We start from the raw sequence: 13586 nt of genomic DNA, 5'->3' as shown, positions 1-13586 counted from the left end.
ACCGCTGCTGCGGGCTTCATGGCACTGGTCTACAAACAAGTCTTGTCCATGCAAAGGAGCAGCACCCACTGCAGCAGGGAGCACCAAGGCAGACCCTGCCCTGTCCTTGCCAAGGGGTGAGGGACTCTCTGTCAGCGTGGCTGAGCTGAGCAGGGATGGTCCAGCCCTGTGGGGGCTGATGGGGACATGGGGCTGCTCTGCTCTGCACGGTTACAGCCTCTGCTGCCTTCTCTCCCAGGAGAAGGAGGGCAGACCTGTTGGCTCCTCTCACCCCCAGGTGCAAGCCCCAACTTACCCCCCCAGCCACTCGCCATGAAACCATCCATCCCCAGCGCCCCTACAAACAAACCCCCAAACTGTAGGTGCTGCCGCAGGGCATCACATCGCTCATGATTGCGCTGCATTGCCTCATCCGAATGCAAAGCAGGCAGGAGGTGTGATTGCAACTGCTGGGCCCATCTAACCCCCTGCCAGACTAAATCTCCCTTGTTTTGTGGATGAGGTAAATGACCGTCTGCTCCCAGTGCCCTGCCATGGTAACGAGCTTTCCTGGAAAGTCTAATTGCTGTATATTCCCAGCAGTGAGCAAGCAGTGGGTCTCTGGCAGCCTGCGTGACCCCGTCCCTGCACAGCACCCATGATCGAGCCCCAGGCTCAGATGTGGAGAGGGGTTTTAGCAGCGGTGATGCCACACAGGTTGTTCACATATATGAGAAAATCCATCATGCATTGACAGGTTCTGGACTGCATCACCCTTTCAGCAAGACACTGCTGTCACCCAGGGTGTCCCTGGGGACTCCCTGAACGGCCCACCTGGAGCTAAGGTTGGGCTGCTGGGGCTCTTCTATCCCATACTTTTAGGGACCAAACTGAGCTGAAAGCAGCTGGCTGCAAACCCAGCACCAGCCTGGTAAAGGCTGACCATCCACCCGCCAGCCAGGCTCCCTGGGAGCAAGGCCCGCTCAGAGAGAGCCACGCAGGGCTAGTGGGGAGCCAGGACCAAACACTCTCCAGCCAAACCTCTCCCTAACTCTTCTCCTGGCACGTCAGGTGCTGCTGCATGATGCTTCTCCTCCTCCAGTTGCAGCTGCATTTTGACAGAAGCGAATTGCTGGTAATGAGCCATGTCTCTCTACAAGCTGAGAGCCTTCAAGATCAAAGACGCTCTTATACGAAACCAAAATGTTATCGCTGGCATTCAAAGGCCAGGCTAAGCTTCTGAGGGAAAAAATTCAATTTTCTGTAGATCTAATTTGAAATCATTTTAATGCTCATTACGATAGAGAGACCCAAGCAGATTGTGCAGGCAGGAAGACAGGGAGGGAAAAAAAGGTTATTATTGACATTTTAGTTTAGGTCTTTATTCTACCGGGAGCTCCCCACTTCTGGCCAGCGGCTTTGAGTAATGCTATTGTTAGCATCAGAATTGTAATTCTAATGTCCTCTTTATAACTGGGTTGGAAAAAATCCTGAAGGCCTTGGCTGAATTCAAAGTAATGGAATTTATAGAGATGAAAAGAAATCTGAAGACAGAGAAACCTGCAAGCCCCTGCGCTGCTGCTCCCTATCATGGGGTGGTCATGATGCTAGCCCTGGGTGTCCCTCTCTGCAGCGCCTTCCTGGGGTGCTCAGTGATGGGAGGCAAAGGAAGGGACCATGGCAGCCACCTAATCCTCGTGTGTCCCAGCTTGGCAGCCCACCAGAGCCGTCTGCCGGGGCCATGTGTCCGTCTGCCGGGTCACAGCCCCAGGGACAACTGTCCTGAGGGGTACCGTACCCCTTGGCAGCACCCAGCTCCGTGCCTCCAGCTGAGGGGTGGGATGGGGACAGGAAAGAGCCCAAAGGGGTATTTGTTGCCACTATCTGTGAGTGCTTGCATGGAAATGCAAGATTTGGTAAAGGTGGGCACAGGTGTCCAGTGGGCGAGGGTGTAGGGTGGTCCTGGGGCAGGTGGGCATGGTCAGAGCCTAAAAAAAAAGGAGCTTGCGGTGAAGAGCTTCCTAGCATCTCCCACCCGCCGCTTTTTTAGAAACAAGACTTCTGTCAACCAGCTCCTCCGCCCTCTCCCACCAGAGCCCCGGGGGAGGCAGGGCAAAGCCCGGGGCTGCGGAGCCCGTGTCGTTTGCGTCTGGGCCTGCGGAGGGCAGCAAACCCCCGAGAAGCGCCTCCAGACCCCAAATAACCCTCCTGCTCCCCAGCCCCAGGATCTGGCCCCCCGGGAGGCTGCGGGCCGGGTCCAGCCGGGAGCCCCAGCGAGGGGTCGGGGTGGATCATCCCCCCCCCCCCCCGCACGGTGTCCTTGGGGCGCTCCATCGGGAAAGCCCTGGATAACAATTACCCAGATTGCAGCAGCCTGCACCCCCCAGCAGCCCGGTTCTGCAGTGGATTCCACCTGGGGTCCTGGCCCCACTTCCATCACCATCGGGTGCACAGCACCCAGTAATACCGGGTGCATCTCCTCCCGGCACTTCCAACCTTTGGATGGAGGTGGGGGATGCTGTCCCCGCACCATATCCTCAAGCCCCAGCCTGAGGGCTGGCTCCATCCCCAGTACCTGCTCCGCTGGCTGAACCCAACAACCCACCTTCAACAGAAGCAGGCACGCCAAAACTGTAAGAAAAGCTCTTGTGGGAACTTGCCGGTGTCCTTGTTTCCCCTGTGCTGCAGGCCCTGTGGGTGGGAATCACTCCTGTTTTAGAAAAAAAAAAAAAACCCAACACCCTGACATATGGTTTGTGGCCCATTTTGACCTCAAAAAGTACAAGCAAGAAGATCTGTGTTTTGGCAAAGGATAGCATGAGAGCATCCAAGCACGCAGCAGCTCCAGCCGCGTGGGGACTGGCAGGCAGTGTCCCCAGCAAACGGTGGCCAGGCCTGATCCCAGCTCAAGGAAAAGCCCTGGCTGTGGCTTGTGGTGAATCCCTGGATCTCCCCATGAGCTTCACTGTCCTCTGCTAAAGAGGAGGTTCCTCTATTAGAAGGGAATCGCAGGGTGAGACCCAGGAACAGGTACAAAGTGTTCGGATGTACCACGGTGCTGTGTCTGGCCGAAGGTGTTTGCATGTTGGCAACACGAATTCACACAATTCCCCAAATTTAGCAAGGGCCCTACAGAACAGTATGATGAGAGCTGAAGTACTTTAAAGCATTGGTACAGTCATGGAAACAAGCATTAGTCTTCCTGCTCCAGATTTAGTTCTTTATTGATTTTCCAGCTGCATCCAGCAGTCGCTGTCCCAGTGCTCAAATTACCCATTAAAGTCATCATAGAAATGAGAGGAAAACAAGACAGCGTCGTGGTTTTGATGAAAAACATTCAACATCCCAAACATCAATTTCTGGAAGGAAAATCTGTCCTTCTTAGGGTGGGGACTGGGTTACATTTATCCTTGAACGGCTCAGAGACGCGGAGGGCTCCTGGCTGCTTGCGGTCCGGGGCACGGCCACCTCCCTGGCTGGCCGCTGCCCTGGCTCCCCGCTCCGCTGGCAGTGCCAGGCCCTGCAGGAGGGACTTGGGGTCCTCCATTCCAGCTTGTGACCTGTGTTGAATTCGAACACAAACATAAAAACTGTTTCAAAATCCCTGTGACTGCGCTGGAGTGGACATGATGTCCCCAGTCTGTTCATGCCACTGCTTCCCCTCGCCTACAGGCACCCCCCGCCCTGTTGGTGACCGCACCTGGGTCGCATCCTGCAGGTCTGTCCCAGGGACCTGACTGGCCTGTTCAAGGTCTCCCTGGGACCAGAGAGCTCCCCTCGTGCTTGTATCTGACTCCTCCCCACAGCTGCATCATGGGGGACCCCAATGGTCCGGCGTTAGAGATGCTGCTGACACCCCATCTACAGGGAAATGTCCCCCCCACCTGGGGGTTTTGCTCCATGAATAAAATCTATGACCCCCTGTCACACACTGTTCCTGGATTATCATCTGCAGCATGACAGATTGTTTGTTATCGCACTTCACTGATGAGGTGTCAGGCAGTTAACATACTACAATTTATTGTTTTCCGCTGTCCTTAAGCAAGTCGCGTTAACCCTTATAGTTAGCTCAATATGTAAGACAGAAATAGGTAGAGCAAGATACATGAAATCAGGGGAAGGGGAATACGACCTCTTCGGTGGTCCAGCAGTCTGTGGCAAGGTCAAAGGTGATGGGGGTCTCAGGCCAGCTGAGAGGGAGCTCCACCGAGTTGCTCCTGTTCTCCGACTTCATAGCTGGTGTGAAGCCCCCAGTCCCTACATAGCATTGTACCCAGCGTCTTAATTGCCTCGGCACACCCTGCTACGGCTTTTGGAGCCAAACAGGGGCTGTTTGGGTAGATAAACAAGAGGAAAGAGGAAGGAAGGCCTCATGGGTCAGTTAAAAATGTTGATGCTTTTATAATTTAGGAGCAACACAACAAAACCCTCAAACACAAGTTGTGCTTGTGGTTAGCGTTTAGCTGCAAGTGCGTAGCAGCTTCTTGATTCAGTTTAAATACTTCCCTCAGGGTGTTTTGTTAGAAACTGTCTATGCTCTTGACATAGGTTTAGGCCTAATTTTCTGGCAGCTGATGAGCAGTGTAGGGAGTGGCACAGGCATATTATTGGAGTCTGCACAGTTGTGCTGGGTGCTAAGCAAGGGGAGACCAGCAAGTCTTCACCTAGTTCTGCCCCTCACCTCAGCCTCATCGTGGTGTTCCCCTCTTCAGCAGACCCCCGACATCAGTCTGGTCCCAGGGTCGGGACACCTTGTAAAGAGACTCCAGCCCAAGGAGCTGCACCGTGTCCTTGCAGCTTAGCAGGGTATTGTCCTTGGGGTGCAGCAGGGGGATGTCCCCAGGCTCCCCTCCCTCACCTAAAGGCGTCCCCAGAGGGGAGGGCTGCCACTCGCTGTGCCCAGCGCCGGGCTGGCTTTGCTGACTCAGCGGCGCACGCCCTGTGTAAACGCCCGCCAGCTGCTGCCCTGGCCGCTGTTTGCTCAGGCTGGGTCGCTCTGTTTGCCTTTCGGGGATCACGATGGAGGGAGATGGCCTTTCGGCCGCCGGCAAATGAGGCAAGACAGCTCCAGGCGCCTGCCCCAAGGATCCTCCAGCATCTCTGCTCCTCCAGCCCCTAGCCCAGGGCCAGTGCAGGCTGCTCAGTGTCTGCAACCCATCAGCAAGACCCAAATTAAATCCTCCACAGAGCTCTAGGAGCTATAGAAAAATGCACCCGCCGCAGCATAACCTGGCTGCCATGCATCCAGGAAAATTATTTATTATCATTTCCTTGCAACAGAGATTTGGGAAAGAAGCACCCGCCCTCCCCGGGTGCAAACAGCAGCGGCTGCAGCTTCCACATAGGGGTCTATGTACATCACAGTGTAAAATCCATCGGAAAAAAATTCAACCCAAGTTTTTAAAAAAACTCCCCATGTACAACCTAAAACCAGGCACCAGAAAAAAAGTGGTTGAGAAAAATAGATTGGGCCCCTCCCTCTTACTATAAAATATATATATATTTCTAAGGCAACGTTTCACAAAACGAGAAGCAAGGTTCCTAAAGAGTCTGAGCTTGCAGCCGAGGACACCACACGGGCACAAATCCCACGTAAGAAGCTAGTGTAGAAACAAAAACCTCCAACCCACCCCACGGCCTCAGTGGTCAGCATAGTCCTTGGTCTCCACCCCAGTCTCGTTGAGCACTGTCGTCCTCATGATGGCCTCAGTGACCGCGTAGGGGTCGCAGTTGGCTGCTGGCCGCCGATCCTCGAAGTAGCCATAGCCGTCTTGGCCGACCTGGCGTGGGATGCGGATGCTGGCGCCTCGGTTGGCCACACCGGCAGAGAACTCAAAGATGTTGGACGTCTCATGGTGGCCGGTGAGCCGCCGGGAGTTGTCCCTGCCACCCCGTGGGTCGTAGACGCAGATGTGGTAGTCGTGTCGCTTGCTCAGCTTCTCAATGGCGGCTTCGATGTGTCTGTGTGACAGGAGAACGGAGTTAGGTCTGTCAGTAGGTCCATTTGGGGGGTGTTGCCATGGCCAGGAAGGCTGTCACCCCCTCCTGTGCAGGGATGAGGACAACCCAGGGGACACTCTCGTATGACCAGCTGCTTTTAAAATAAAATGAACTGGGACAGCCCCAGCCCTGCCTGGTGCAGCCACCCATGTACAGAGACACATGCGGTACGGGGAGCCACCACACGGCCAAAGACACCCCAAACCTCCCAGGTACATCTCAGAGAACCCCGCACCAGGACTCACTTAAGACCCCCTTCTCTCCGCATCTCCTCGGTGCTGTAGTTGGTGTGACACCCAGCGCCATTCCAGTTGCCAGTCATTGGTTTGGGGTCCAGAGTAGCCACAACCCCAAAGTCCTCGCAGACGCGGTGAAGGATGAACCGAGCCATCCAGAGGTGATCTCCCATCTCAATGCCTTCACACGGGCCCACCTGGAATTCCCACTGGAAGGAGCAAGTGGATGCACTGGTGAGGACAGGCAGGTTTGTGCCTCCCCAGCCATCACATCCCTGCCACCGCCCTGGCAAGGGCTTTCAGCCTGGGGTATGACTGAACTTTACCCCTTGGGAATCAGCAATGAGGATGAGGAGCATCGAGTTAAGCAACAGGACAGCTCTGGCGTGCAAAAAAATTGGGAAGAAACTGCTCGTGACTAAACAGAGCAAATCAGAGGGCTTTTCATCAAAGCAGGTAAAGAAGGACCACGCCTGCCTTTGAGGCTGGTGTTGGCATGCAGGACCCCCCAGCCCACACTACAAACAGGGCACAGGACTAATGAGGAGCCTGTTAGTCCTTCCCAGAGCTGCTCCCTCCCCGGCTGGAGCCGGGGTTGCGCCACCCACAGTGACTAAGCAGGGGCTGATGCATTTATGGCTGCTGGCATGGCCTGGCTGAGACAGAGCCCAAGATGCAGAAAGCAGCCAAGAAGGACCCTGAAAAAGTCAGGGCAAACAGCAGGGTCATTAAAAGTCCTGCCTCAGCGGCACTGCAGATAAGCCCCCTGCTTATCGCTGCCACATCAGCAGTGAGAGAGTCAACGATTCGCAGGCTACAGGGCCAAATCACCATCGGCCAGTCTGGCCACCCGCCTAATGCAATCAAGGACTCCCTCCAGCTATCTCCTAAATAAACCCAAATCCCCCTCAACCACTCCCCAAGGCCATGTCCCACCCGAGCTGCCCAGCTCCGGCGGTAGAGGAGCGGGATGCAGACACCTGTCACTCCACATGCTGCTCCTGCAGCCCATCCTGGCTCACGCTGTCCCCTGCATCCCTGCTCCATGGGGGAAGGAAAGCGCAGGGGAGCACCCAGCTCCACACAGGCTACCAGAGCTGTGCAAGGAGCTCACTGCGGTTTGGCTCAGCTGTGATTTCGCATGCCTGCCCCAGGAACCAGGGATTTGCCTGCTGGGGTGAGTTAGGAGAAAATCAAACGTGCACATTTTCATCCTAGCAGTGCAAATGCTCCCATCTAGAAAAAAATGATGTGGGAGTCACTAGATTTGGCATCCCCGAGGAGCTGGGTGTTGCTGACTTATTCCAGCCTCACGGTAACTCATATCCATCACTGGAAACAGGGGCTACACGAAGCCATCCACACATACCTGAGAGGGCATCACCTCTGCGTTAGTGCCACAGATCTTCACCCCCGCGTAGAGACATGCCTTGTAGTGGGACTCCACAATATCGCGCCCATACACCTTATCTGCTCCAACCCCACAGTAATAGGGGCCTGGAAAGGAAAGAGGAGTCACCACCCAAGTAAAGCTTTTGGGAGCAACAGCGGCACTGCAGCTTAGTCCCACCACTCCCAGGTACCAGCCATCATCTGCAGAGGATTTATGGGAATTAAATGGTGTTGCGCTCCACGATGCATCGAGCCACCGTTGTCTCAGCCTTATCTGGGCAGTTAAACAGGACTTGCCATGCATCAGCTGGGAGGTGGCCAGGAGATAAGGAAAGTTTGGCTTGGTCTGCCCCACAGCACCTCGCTGACCCATGGAGCACATCAAGTGTCCGAGATTGTTCTGACAATAGCTGACATTGTTTGTGGCTAGAAAATTCAGCTTGCTGTGGTTTTATAAGGCTCTTCCTCATTCAAGTAGGTCAGATGAAGGTCTTCTCCCCGCCTGGGGGAAGGGAGACATTGAAAGCGGCCAGTCCCCACAAAAGGCTGATTAAGTCAGATTGGGAAACCCCTGGCCCTCTCCCAGGAGGCAGCTGAGCCGCTGGGGCTTGCTCGCCACTGCAGGAGGGCATGATGGGCCGAACAGCCACAGGGAGGAGGTTTTTCCAGCTGAGTTCTCTGGCCCTAGCCAAACAAGTCGTGCAGCTGAGCTGTTTGTGCAACTGGGGTCCGGCGGGAGCAGCACTGCCAGCCAGCTCATGTGAGCCACCGGGCACCCAGCGCTCGGCAAACAGCTCCTAACCATCCTGGCTCCTGCCCGGTGTCAGCCACGATAGTACGCTGCGATGGGTTGGAGACGGGATGCCTGCCACCAGGCAGCACCCCCCAAGCAGCGGGGTGGGAGCCGAGGGAGTGTCTGGGTTGGGGAAGGGAGGGAGCACTTACCCTGAGGGCCAGGGAAGCCGTTGTCGGGCCAGCCGTAGGGGTGGCCGTTGATGCCCAGCAGCGTGTACTCCTGCTCCATACCAAACCACGGGTGGCTGTCCCTAACCAGATCCATCACCTTCTTGCACGTGTGTCTCAGGTTGGTCTCTGGGAGCAAAGAGGTCCAGGTTAGACCTGTGCTGTGGGCAGGCACCCACCATGCTCCGCTCCATCCTGCTCAGAGGTCACGCCTCCACCACTGCCAAGCGCTTCCCACAGAAACCTTAAGGAAACCAGTGAGCAGATCCCCCCATCCTGCGACGCTTTCTGGTTTCCTCCTTGCAGAGCTACTCCATCACCACAGCATCAGGCCACAGGCCAAGGAGGTTTAATTAGCCTGCTCCCTAAACCACCACTGATGGTCCATGAACACCATCCTCATACATACCGACAGACCAGGATATCCCAACCCTGTCCTACAGGCATCCAGCAGAGCTGGGAACAGGGACTATACATATCCCATCACTACTTCACCCCCATCTTCTTTCTACCAGCCTCAGCTTAAGTATCCTTATCTTTCTCCTGCTCCATGTTTTTGGTTAGCATCCAGGCTGGCTGGCCCTGCCTTGGCCCTTTGTGGTGGCAGGGGTGCTCAGGGCAACCGGGGCTCTGCCAGGGAGATACAAATATTAGAGAACCATCCTGGCATGGGACAATGTGCCAGGCAAGGGGAGTGAGACCTTGGACCAAAATATCACCGCTGAAAAACTCTTGTCAGAGGGTCAGGCAGCAAATTCTACCCTTAAATTGCAATAAAAGATTGCAGAGCAGCTACAACATAAAGCCCAGGCCATGGGGCTGGAAAAGAGCAGTGACATCTCCCTTGCATTGAATGGAGAAGGGGGGAAGGCAGTTCCCCCCGCCCTGGAGCCCACACAGCTCTTAACATTGACAGAAACCCACCCTGGGAAGAGACGGAGGGTGCACCCCTCTCATCTGCAGGGTGTCTGGGCTGAGCTCTCTGCCCCAGCTCCAGCCCCAGGAGCTCCAGGGCCAGGGGCTCTCGTTACAAATTGCTCCAGCGGAGGAGCTGCTGGGCAGGAATCTCAACCGAGACGTTTCCCCTGCGGCTGAAAGGCATGACGCCGTTTGAAGAGGAACCAGCCCCATCTTTCACCATCGCTGCCCGCAGCCTCTCCTCTCCCAGGCAGCTGTGTGCATTGCCCCGCAGATGCTGCCTCCCCCATGCAGCCAGTGGGGACATGGCCCCAACTTGCTGGCAAATAACCTCTCTGGGAGAACCCTTGGCGTGTCCTTGCAAAACAGTTTCCTCTCCTCCATCTGGAACTTTATCAGTCAGACAGGACAGACACCAGGACTGCAGACTTTTGCTAGCAGCGATAAGACCCAGCGCCGGCACGCTCTGGGATCACTTGCAAAAGGTCACCCCAAGCTAGCCTGCGCCGACCCAGCACCTTCTTCCTCCTTTTCTGCAGGCGCCCATCAATGACGAGAGCAGTCACAAACCGGCACATTAAACCCCCCCCCCACTTCCAGCTCCAGCTCCTCTGCTGTAACCCTGCAGCCCCAGGGGCTGGGTGCACTTGGGCTCAAAACTGGGTGACGCCTTCGGCACGCTTGAATTGGTGAGTGCCGCGAGCTCTGCATCTTGCTGCTCTTCTTGCCCTGCACCGCTAAAACAGGTTCCTGCAAACAACCGTTGCCACCAGCACTTGAATTTGGGAGCCTTGGGCCAGGCGTGCTGTGCCAAGCTGCTCCCCGGTGCCAGCAGTCCGGAGTGAGCAGTCCCTTGGAGATACAGCACTCTAAAAAATAAGGGGTTGACCCTCGGGGTCCGGGGGTGCACGCCAGAGGTGCTCACCTGCAGGTTTCCTGTTGTACTTCAGCACTTCACAGAGCACCAGCTTGTTGGGGTCCAGGCAAAAAGGGTCCCTGAACATGCAGACGGGCACCAGGAACATGTCACTGTTGGAGCCCTCCGCTTGCGCCGTGCTGGAGCCATCAAAATTCCACTCGGGAACATCTGTGAGGCAGGAGGGAGACAGAGGGGGGAGCAGGATTGGGAAAAGGTCTCTCTCATACTGATCGTGCCAAGTGCTGGTGGCTTAGACCCCAGGATGGAGTGCCCAGACGGCACAGGGTGCTGTGGGACAACAGCCACAAAGGTTTTCTCGGGCATCCCCAGAGCCCAGCGGTGCTTCCCGAGCACGAGTGCTCTCCCCAACCCCAAGCACCATCAGGGCACAGGCAGGATCAACCCCAGCCACTTCACCTCCCTCTGCCAAACCCCATCCGGATGCCAACACGTCTCCATGCCTGTTTGCCCAGTGGAAAGGGGTGAGGATCTTATCCTCCCCTTCCCACCCAGCGCTAATGGCAGAGATTATGTATTAAGTAAACCGCAGCAACTCAGGCCGGATATTTACTCTGCCGTTTGATATAACCCCACGAGACAACTACAGTAGGTATCACTGGCAACACACAACCAGGGAGAGCAAGTGCCAACTCCCACCACCCAAAGCACCCCAGATCTTTTCACTGGCGATGCTCAGGGCCCTCTACTGTGCCAACCATCGCCCAGAGTGGCATTACCTTCGATGCTCTTGGGCTCCTTGTCGAGGGTCCTGCTCTTGCAGCGCACGCCCTCACCGCTCCCATCGATCCAGACATAAGTGACCTGCACCAGCCCATCCTGGGGCAGCCTCACGTACTGCTCCCGCACCAGCTTGTTCAGCCTGGAGCTGTGCGACACCGACATGGTGACGGCCCTGCGAGAGCGCGCAGGTGAGCGTGGCATCAATTACCCCCAGCCCATTTCCCTCCCTTTATTTTAAAAGCACACCCCCACCCCCAAAAAAAAAAGTCAATAAATGAAGCCACGAGCAGGCCCCCTCCCGGGCGCCCCCGCGGGTGCTCGGCGCTGCACAGGCAGCCCGGCCCCGGCCGCCCCCTCCCCGCCGCCCAGCGGAGCGTCCCCCCGCGGGTCTCGAACCCGCGGCCCCGCCGCTCACCGGCCCCAGCGCTGCCCGCGGCCGCGCCCGCCCCGCTTTATACGCGCCCGCGGCCGCCCCGCGCGGGGAGGCGGTGCGGGAGGGGGCGGCGCGGGGGGCGGGGGCGCTGCGGGGACGGCTCCGCCCCGGGGCGGATGTGGCAGCACCCGGGGTGGGGGTCACTGGTTAAAAACGTTTAGCACGATTTTACTTTCTTGTGAACATATTACTTCTTAAAATCAACAAATACCATACTGTTAAAATATCGCTTTATTCCTAAATAACAAGTTATTTGCTAAATAACTTGTAATTTATTAAAAAATAACAAGTATTACTCACTGAAAATACTGTTTACCACCTCTGGCCCCCTTGCTGCATGCGTCCTGACTCCCTCACTCTTACAGGCGTGCGGGTGTTTTGCCCCTGGCCGCGGGGAGCGGGTGCAGCTGGCACGATGCGCTAACCCCCGGGAACCCCGAAAGCCTCGCTGGGCCCGTGCCCTGCGGAGGTGCGATGCCTGGGAACGGGTCGGGGTGCCTGGCCGGCCCTCGGGGCGCAGGCAGCCAGATCCCTGGGGACAGGGACAACCAGATGCACCTGGCAGCCCTGCCGCCACCCCTGTCCCCCCTGTCCTGCCCCGGACACCCCCGGGACAGCTTCTGCCCGCCCGGCTGCAGCCCCTCGTGCCCTTAGGGCTGTGTTTGCCTCCAGGCGTCCGAGCTTTGAAGGAGCGAAAGGCTGAGGGCTGCGGGGGAAGCATTGGAATCACCCCCTTTAGCCCCTCACATCTATAAACTGTTGGGCTAAAGTACAATTTTTTTTTTTGCATTTTTAAGCACTGGAGCATAGTTAAGTACCTTTAAAACCCAAAACTATCCACGTGCAGCAATGGTTCTGATTTGATTTAGTCAGCTAAAAAACCTAAGCCAACAGGTGTGAATTTGAGTAGACTATTTCAATACAGCAGCAATTTCCCGCTATCGAGCCAAACCCAAATCTCAATTATTATTAATTAAACGGACAGCTGCCTTTTCGGGTTTCCACAGACACGGCGTTACAGGGTTCACATTTGTTAGAGCAGACAGATCCAAAGAGTGCCAGCACACAGCTGGCGTGAAAGCAAACGCAACGCCAACAGCCCTTGCCCGTGCCTGCCGGGTTTATCTCAAATACTCCCGTATTTTTTTTCTGGGAGGAGGGTAGCATTTCAAACAAACCCCAGCAAACCCAGCCGGGTGAGCACACCACGGCTCTCCAGCCTCAGCTTTTCAGCAGTTTTTCAATTTTACGAGAGGAAAAAAAGCTTTAAAGCATGATCAGGCTCCAAAGCAGTTTTGGGTCTTGCTAATTCCCCCAGTCTTTAAGGCAGACTCATGCTTGTGGCTTCCTGACTCACCCCCAAGAATGTTTTTCTGCAAAACAGTAAAACATCTGCACCGGGGCAGCTAAAAAAAACCCTCTTCACAGTTGATGCCCACCCCCAGGACACCTCCTTGCTGGGCACAGACCCACAAACTGCCCCCCTCATCGTACCTCCTTGACGGGCACCGGCCTCAAACTCTGTTTTACGTCTGAAGGTGTTTTGGTCCCCCAGGCAGATAAACAACCAGGAAGAAACCCGAAAGCATCTGTGATTGCACAAGAACCAGGAAATGAGATTGACAGAGAGAGAAGCAAAACTTAATTAGCAATTTTAGTCCCCGGGTGGTGACATCAGTGGCAGCGGGCTGTGGGCAGGCCAGACGTCACCTGCCCCATCGCCCACAGGCGCTGCCCCGAGCGCAGCCCGTGTGAAGGAGTTTGGCACCCGGGATGTGCTTCACCTGGAGCAGCGGTGATGGAGCCGCGCGGGTCTCCTCTGTGGCACCCGTGCCCTTGACGCTGCGTGGGTGATGTGCAGGGTCTCCTGTAGCTGAAACAGGGGTGCAGCTCAAAAGAAGCCACCTCCCCCTCAGGGGTATTTTAGGGACACATCCATGAATGTGGTTGCAAAGCTCAGCATTTCCTCATTCCTGTTAGGAAATTGTCCCAAGCGGGGCGGCAG

At 56.0% G+C, this 13586-nt stretch overlaps 1 protein-coding gene across 4 annotated transcripts; it reads right to left on the bottom strand.

Annotated features, from left to right (window-relative positions):
• Positions 1-5199: 5199 nt before the first annotated feature.
• On the bottom strand, positions 5200-13189 carry LOC142065611 (glutamine synthetase). Of its 4 annotated transcripts, XM_075111897.1 has the most exons (8): positions 13076-13115; positions 11882-12113; positions 11145-11320; positions 10414-10575; positions 8553-8699; positions 7585-7712; positions 6225-6424; positions 5200-5940 (listed from the first exon to the last, which is right to left on the bottom strand). In XM_075111897.1, exons 3-8 carry the CDS (start codon positions 11308-11310, stop codon positions 5619-5621), a joined length of 1125 nt encoding a protein of 374 aa, XP_074967998.1. In that variant the 5' UTR covers positions 11311-11320; positions 11882-12113; positions 13076-13115; the 3' UTR covers positions 5200-5618. The 4 variants fall into 4 exon arrangements, with proteins under 4 accessions (XP_074967998.1, XP_074967996.1, XP_074967999.1 ...); XM_075111895.1 differs by lacking the exon at positions 11882-12113 and having other exon boundaries at positions 13076-13189; XM_075111898.1 differs by lacking the exons at positions 11882-12113; positions 13076-13115 and adding an exon at positions 11564-11648.
• Positions 13190-13586: the final 397 nt, after the last annotated feature.

The sequence above is a fragment of the Phalacrocorax aristotelis genome, chromosome 17, assembly GCF_949628215.1.
Source record: "Phalacrocorax aristotelis chromosome 17, bGulAri2.1, whole genome shotgun sequence".
Lineage (NCBI taxonomy): Eukaryota > Metazoa > Chordata > Aves > Suliformes > Phalacrocoracidae > Phalacrocorax > Phalacrocorax aristotelis.
Note: the sequence above shows the minus strand (reverse complement) of the source record. Positions and strands in the feature narration are given on the sequence as shown.